A 7,962-nucleotide genomic window follows, 5' to 3' on the forward strand; every position below is an offset into this window, starting at 1 on the left:
ACTTTTTAAGGAATAATGGGCCTTTAACTGAAAATCAAAAGATAAAGAAAAAAATCCACAGAAATAAAGCACTTGTAAAACCACTTGTGGTGAATCATCGACTCCAGCAAATGTTTATGAAGCCGATCTATCTGCTACGCAATAATATTTGTAACAAGTTAAATGTTGATGCTGCACATCAAAGACGCCGCCAAATGATGTGAACAGTCACAGGTAATGTACAAAATCAGAATTGAAAATCGTTCTCTATTACAGTTGAATATCCGAAGCACTAATCAATTTTTCTCCATGTTCTTGATATGTGTCTGAAATTCTGAAATGTTTGTCTGTTGCGCTGGTCGAAGCAAAATAAAGTGGATAACAAAAGAAATTGAAATGATTGGTAAACTTAAAATTTATTCAAGACAATATGTGCCGAGAATATGTCCATTGAAATATTCGTGCGAATTGCATAATGTTCAAATGATTTTGAGAATTTTACAAAAAGCGAAAATATGCCTGTAATATCAAATAATAGTTATGAATAAATTGATCTGCCAAAAATGCTAGCATATTAAATTTGTCGACAATTTAAGGCGGAGACGAACTTCAATAGAGACAGAGCAAACACGACAACGTGGATTCATTTCTATAAATTTTCATGTTTGAAATCGCGTTGTAGCTTGCCTTTGAATTACATTTACTATGCTAAAATATTAACATGTTCAAGTTCAAATTTTATTTGCAAATCGGCAAATCCTTGCCTTTGGCAATACATACAAAACATATACATACATAGATCTTGAAATATAGCACACATAACTACAAGATACATATATAAACATTTCAAATATCAGTATTCGTTTTGAAATTAACAAATAACAAAGTAGTGTTAATAATATATCATTAATTTCGTCTGTTTATCATTTGTTCCATGGTATTAGATCGTAAATCAAAAGCTTTGTCCAAGTACTTACTTATCAGTAATAATCTATGTTTATTATTAGATGACATGATATAATAAAACTTATTCAGTGTGGGAAAAGATGCATTACGAATAAAAAGTTTTCTTAATTCTGAATAAAATGGACAACAAAGCAGGAAGTGATATTCGGATTCTATCATGTTTTGAGTACAAAGTTTACATATTCTCTCACTTCTGTTTAAACCTATATATCTGCCAGTTTCAATTTCTACAACAGTACTAACAGAAAGGTGGAGACATACAACGCGATTTCAACCATGAAAATTTAAAGAAATGAATCCACGTTGTCGTGTTTTTCAAGAACTTGATAATATAGGAAAATATTTGAACTGTCGATAATATCATCTTAATCTCCATTTAACATTAACATACATTGTTGTATGATACACTGATGTCCACAGATCTTGTTAGTTGCAAGGTTAATAATCTTCCCTAAGTAACTTATAATCTGCAGCATTAGCGCCGACTAAGTAAATTTCAGCCTTTATATGTCATAAAGCGATGAACATTATTACCTCGAGAAAATAATGTCATATGCTAGCAAATGTATATCCACTTACTGAAGTTACAGCTGTAATATGCAAATGGCGTTAGGTCTTGAAATGGGAGTGAATTATGCGCTGCTAAACTTAAGATACATATGGTATTGTATGCATGTAGCTGACAGACAAAACAGATCAAGCACACATGCATGAATATAAAAAAATGAATTTCTTCATGTTAATTGCTCTATTTATAGTGCATTTTGGTCGTACTGAATCATCACATTTTGTATTGTAACTGCGTGTTGCTAAAAAGCTTTTTCGATGCACATATCGCATGAATAACTTTTCTATCTTGAGAAAATATCAGCAATGATAGTTTAACGTCTCAATTCCGACTAATAGGACGCAAGGAATAGAGGAATTGATAAAAGATTGACCTTGATTTTCTGTCAGAATGTTAGCCACTTTCATGGTATTTCTGCCATCGACGGTAGCATTTAAAATAAGTATCTGCCTACAACGGCAGCATTTTTTCTTCGACCGGACAAGATTGAACGTCTGTAAAACTTTCAAGAAAAGACTCACGGGGTAGATATTTGGCATGCGTGACCCCAATGGATGAACAGCTATATTAATAACACGAAATCCGGCCATTTAGTTAAAACTTGAGATATTTTGAACAAAAAAACAGACATTTTCACGGATTTTTCCGAAGCTATCACTTTTAACCTGCTCAAAATAGTCTAAAACAGGAAATACGAGTCCAAAATTACCTAACAGTATCTCCAGTCAATGGACAATAGTTTCATAGCAATGAAATGGGCCGTATTTGTGTAATATAATAATACCAACCAAATTTATAACCTACCTGTACCGAGCGTTAAATTTCAGCTATCTGCCATCACAGCAGTGATCTGCCATCACTGGCGCCGGTAATACGGTGTGCAGAGATACATATATTTTTTCCACCTCAGGTTCAGGGCAATACAACAATATCCGGATACAATATGATAAACAAACTTCCAGAAGCACTTTATCAGCAGATGAATAGTGTTTAATTCATGGCTAATTTACGCCATGTCGTATTTTCGCTTCTTCGCCTCAAAATGCGAAAAACACGAAAACACGAAGGTGGACTTTGTCGTCTCTTCGTGTTTTCGTTTATTCGGATTTGTGAGGCAACAAAGCGAAAAAACGACAGAAAGAGGGCGAAAATACGACACATAAAATCTGTCGTATATTCGCATTTCATCTGTCGTCTCTTTGCAATTTCGCATTGTTACATTTTCGCATTGTTGCATTTTCGCATTGTTACATTTTTGTATTGTTACATTTTCGCATTCTGGTTGTACATGCTCATGGAGACATCAGTTAATTATTATTATTATTATTATTATTAAGTTTTGTAATACATATATATTATTAATAGAAAGTCATGTATAAGATATAGTGCATTCACGTAGATGTATAATTTAAAAGTATCATCCCGCTCCTTACACTTGTAAAATGATATAACGGTGAGGCTTTCAGACTGTTTTGAATCAATTAATGCTAACATTATTATAATAAATACATTAATGTGTTCCCACCATCTTTAGAATATAAGTTGTTTTTTTTTTTTTTCAATATTTTTTTACCGCTGACGGGTGTGACATGTGGATTAACGATAAAGGCACTGCCTGCACACATCTTACACTTAGATTGAGGTGAATTTTCGCTGGAAAACATTTTATAATGTCTGTTAATTTTAGTTCCAGTGTGTATGTTGGATAAAATTTGATTCAAAAGTTTGATGGTTTAATTTAATAAAAAAAAACACATATAAAACATTTGGTTGCCATAGTTCCGGTCATTCAGCCTTCTTCAGTGGCTTTATAGCATTTTAAAATTTATATAATAATAATATTTGAAATTATTTTTAATTCATTATTACATTATGCCATGTTGGCAGGCGTTCCTCAGGTCTTTAAAACAAAGCTCTCTCTGTCTGCCATCTTTCCCATATTGAACGAATATCAATAAAAGGAAAACAAATTGAATTCTTAAAACAATTTCAATAAGAATATTGCATTTAGATCATATGATATTATACTGTGCTTTACTAAACACTTTGAAATAAGAAGGGAAACAATAAACAAACGGTACAAAAATGTTATTAGCTGTAACATTCAGGTATTTTCAGATTTGATGTCTCCATGCGCATGTGCGACCGGAACACAAAAATGCGAAAATGTAACAATGTGAAAAAGCAAAAATGCAACAATGCAAAAATGTAACAAATGCGAAAATGAAACAATGCGAAAAAGCAAAAAGACAACAATGCGAAAAAGCGAAAATGCGATGCATGTTTTCGCATTTTTGTAAAGCGAAAATACGACAGATGGAATGCTATTATACAACAAATTTTATGTGTTGCATTTTCGCCCTTCTTCTGTCGCATTTTCGCTTTGTTGCCTCGAAAATCCAAGAAAAGTAAAAACACGAAAGGACTTTGACGTCCCTTCGTGTTTCCGCATTTTCGCATTTTGAGGCGAAGAAGTAAAAATACGACCTTGCGTAAATCAGCCACCATAGTTTTACGGACTCTTATTCAATTAGAGTTATTATAAATCCCTTTGTAATTAAGACGACATATACTTTTTCAATCGCATCATCTCGACACTTTCCGTCATACTTCGGATGAGAACCTCGAAACACATAGAACGGATACGGTATTTCGGCATAACTTCGCGGTGCATCGGTACCCTTTTTGCAAAATCTACAAAAACGGTAACCTCATGCACATATCATTCTCTGCTGGAAACAAGTAGGCGACATACACTAATCCAGTAAATGATCATTCTACTGAGTACTGGTGGAATGTATAGTGAATAGAATAATACCACGTAATACTAGAATGATTTAACTTTGTCTTTCTGATAAATTTTATTTATGAAAATCAAATTAGTTTTTCTTGCATCGAAGATCAAATCATTAATTCGGCAACCAGCTCCTGGCTCATGAAAAATTGTCTCTGATATTTACACTTTGAAATAAATTTCGGTCTTTTACGGAAAAAATTACAAATGCCATGTTATATTTTAATAATCTATTGAAAAGCATTCTTAATCGTATTTCATATTATATGACAAAAATAGATTCCAAGACATTGACATGGAAATTTTGCTCCCCTTAGGAATTCTTAAAGTACACCCAACATTGGTGTATAATATTCATACCCCTCAAACGAAATTTATTTTCTGAAGAAGTAGTTTAAATCTGTAAAAGTTTTAGTGGAGTAAAAATCATTTTACTATTTTTTTTTCTTTTCTAAATGTTTTGTTTGTAAAAAAATAAGGTTGTATTGCGAACGTTAAAATAGTTGGAGTATGGTAAATTTACACTAATAGTATTGCCGGCATACTTTGGATAATCTGCGCTGTGTTCCGGATAGTGTACCTTTTTTAGGAAATTCTTCCTTCAGCTTTGAAGACATTACAAACAACCCAATACGAAGTGTTTCAATATATATTTTAGAATATGACTTTATACATGTACAAACATTACCAAAGTATAGACAAATAAATGACGTCATTAATTTTATTGCTGTAAAACATTTTTATGTTGTATTTTTTCAAATGTGTATCTATTTATAAAAGCCTGTTTATAAAGAATTAAGTCCGGGAATCGAACCCGGGTCACCCGATTCACAGTCCAACGCTCTACGTACTGAGCTAACCGGATGGTAAGATGGTATCATAATTATCTTCTTATATATTATATATATGTACATATACAATTACATATTTATTTTGATCGTGTTCGGAATTGCTATAGATATAGGCAGTCCTTTTTGTAAGGCAAATTTTATTTTCTTCACTTTTAATCACATAGAAAATCGCCATATTGAGTGTCTTGCCATGCAGTACTTCATCAATTAAAATACCAAGTGTTTGTCAAAAATAGAAAAAAGGAGAGCAACTGTATTTTTAATTTCTTCATCATTTTTCTTCACACATAGAATGTTCCTTACATTTAAGAGTTCTAAGTTGCTAAATTTAACACAATTACACATTTTGCCTTTAAGAGATGTCTGATAAACGAAAATGTACAAACTACTTTGTTTTAAAGATCCTGAAACACAATTTTTTCATGGTTTTATTTTATAAATATGATGCTCAAATTAAGATTTGTCAATATTGTAAGTTCTAATAAGCTTATTTATAAAGATATTACCCAATTAAACATTTCATGTAAATAAAGGGAGGTAATTGGAAATTTATTTTCTATAAATTCTAAGTCAAATTTTCCAATAAGAAATGAATGCATGTAATTTATTGATTAAATATAATGTGCACAAATATTTGCAGTACACATTTTACATATTCTTCGATGTTTGAAAATTATTTTATTTGCATAATTATATACATATATAACTTTTGCAAGTGTGGTATACACAAAGTAACAATATCAATCACAAAACATACAGGATCTTTAACGGAAAGGTTAAATGTGATACATAGAACATTTAAACAAACAATAAAAAGAACTTAATTAACACTATAAATAAATTGCTGAAAAATTCAAAAGACATACACTAACAAAACAACAGAAACTTTGAATTCTATTAATTTTTTACAGTAATTATTAATGTATCATATCATTCGTTCAGTAGATTACGTTTGCAAATGTTGTTTTAGAAGCAACTTTATCTGAGTTTCATTTCAGTGAACTCAATGGAGGTTTCTGAACCTTTCCATGAATCCCAAATGATGCATTTCCATTTTGGCGTACATGTTGCCCTTTGAGAATACAAACCATTTAAGTGCGAGGCAAAACAATGATTGTACCACCAGGCGCCGGTCCATTCATGAGCGCAACTTCCACCATCTTTATTGTCATTATCATTATCTCTTGTAGTGAAGCTCATTTGATTATTTATTTGCGAGCTATATTTATACTCTCCAAGAGAATCTCCGGCATTTCCATTGTAACCACCCACTTCGAGTTTGTACTTCATTTCCTCCGGCAGAATTTTAAAGATGCTATACTTGGCATATGCACGATTTCCATCAAAGTCTTCAAGATCAATTCTTAGCTCGTGTTGTTTATCATCATCGGTCAGTAGATTTAAGTATTGGTTCCCAAGCCAAAACTCGCCATTCAAATCACCAAATCCAGTCTTATAGTCTTCCCAGTCTCGAAAGAAGTCCACACTTCCATCTTGACGTCGTTGGAAGACTGTCCATCCTCCATCGTCAGTATCCATGTCACAGTAGACAGACAGCAGTTTTTCTTGTTTAATAATATATATCTGGTATATACCGCTCGATTTAAATCCGTAGTTATACAGATCCAAACACGAAGTCGCCCTATTGACAAACTTTTTAATGCTATAAATTTCTTCTTCTAATCTCTTGGTCGTATTATCAATATATTCAATATCATCAAAACTCTTTTCTTGGTCTTGCTTCAGTTGTTCTGTGTTTTCCTGTATCATTTCAGTAATTGCCTTGATTTTGTCAAGTTTTTCTCCTTGAATATACTGTTTGTTTTCATATTGTTCAGTAAAGTTAACGGAACAAATCCCAATTTTTGTGAAAGCACTTTGTAACTGTTTGCTATCATTTTGATATTCTCCAGTTTTCCTTGTAAGATGTTCTATTCCTTTTAGATTGTCTGCAAGGACTTTAGAGGTCTTGTCTGTTAGAGTTCTTAGATCGATAACTTGTCGTTGTAATTCGTGTGTTTTTCGTCTTATTCGACTATTTGTCATTTTTTCCTCTTTAAAACCAATACTCAGCCGATGAATCTTTTCTTCTAATTCTTTACTAGTGTGTTCTTTTATCTGATCAGTATGTTTAGTTTCTTTCCCATCACTGTTACCCTCCATCAATTGCTGTAGCATTTCTTTCATGGAAGAAATCTCATGATACAATGAACCGAAATCATCTCTCCTAAATTTGCTTTCTGCATTTATTCTATCTTCAATGTAACTCAGTCTGTTATTTATTTGATAAAGTGTCAATCCGTATATTGAATTCACGTAAAGATAACACAGTAAGCTTTTATAAATCAACATTGTCAGTTCTGAAATATGTCCTATATAATCTTAACTTTATAAATGGTGGGTAAAGAAACTTTTCACGTCTTTATTACGCACCGTCTGTAAATAAGTGCTGTCGATTCTATCAGTTTCAGTGCGCCAGATATTCGGGCATTTAGTTTACAAGGAAAATGTAAAAAAAATAAACCGTAAAACATGTGTTTCTACTTCCATCAGAGATTTAGGTATGGTATACAGTAACGTACTGAAGTTACTTTTACACAGTTATTTTTTCCGCGACAATAATTCTAACAAAAGACAGCAAGAGATGGCATTACCAAATGGTACACGCGTTTGACTTGATATCTGTGTGGGTTCAAACCACGTCAGAGACCACCGTTGTTCCTATGAGCAAGAACACCTGAATAGAACCACCAACGTTCCTTAAGCTAGCTGGATAGCTTCCTCGCATTTTAAAATGCAAAGTC

At 32.5% G+C, this 7,962-nt stretch overlaps 1 protein-coding gene across 1 annotated transcript; it reads right to left on the reverse strand.

The window, feature by feature from the left end:
- Positions 1-5,536: 5,536 nt before the first annotated feature.
- Positions 5,537-7,603, reverse strand: LOC132743146 (fibrinogen-like protein 1). Its single transcript, XM_060731669.1, has one exon. The coding sequence runs from the start codon at positions 7,508-7,510 to the stop codon at positions 6,137-6,139; it is 1,374 nt and encodes a 457-aa protein (XP_060587652.1). The 5' UTR covers positions 7,511-7,603; the 3' UTR covers positions 5,537-6,136.
- Positions 7,604-7,962: the final 359 nt, after the last annotated feature.

The sequence above is a fragment of the Ruditapes philippinarum genome, unplaced genomic scaffold (genome assembly GCF_026571515.1).
Source record: "Ruditapes philippinarum isolate M1 unplaced genomic scaffold, ASM2657151v2 ctg10785_1_1_1_1, whole genome shotgun sequence".
Lineage (NCBI taxonomy): Eukaryota > Metazoa > Mollusca > Bivalvia > Venerida > Veneridae > Ruditapes > Ruditapes philippinarum.

Excerpts from the sequence above, each read along its gene's own strand:
- LOC132743146 (XM_060731669.1), bottom strand. The coding sequence starts at position 7,510 with ATGTTGATTTATAAAAGCTTACTGTGTTATCTTTACGTGAATTCAATA.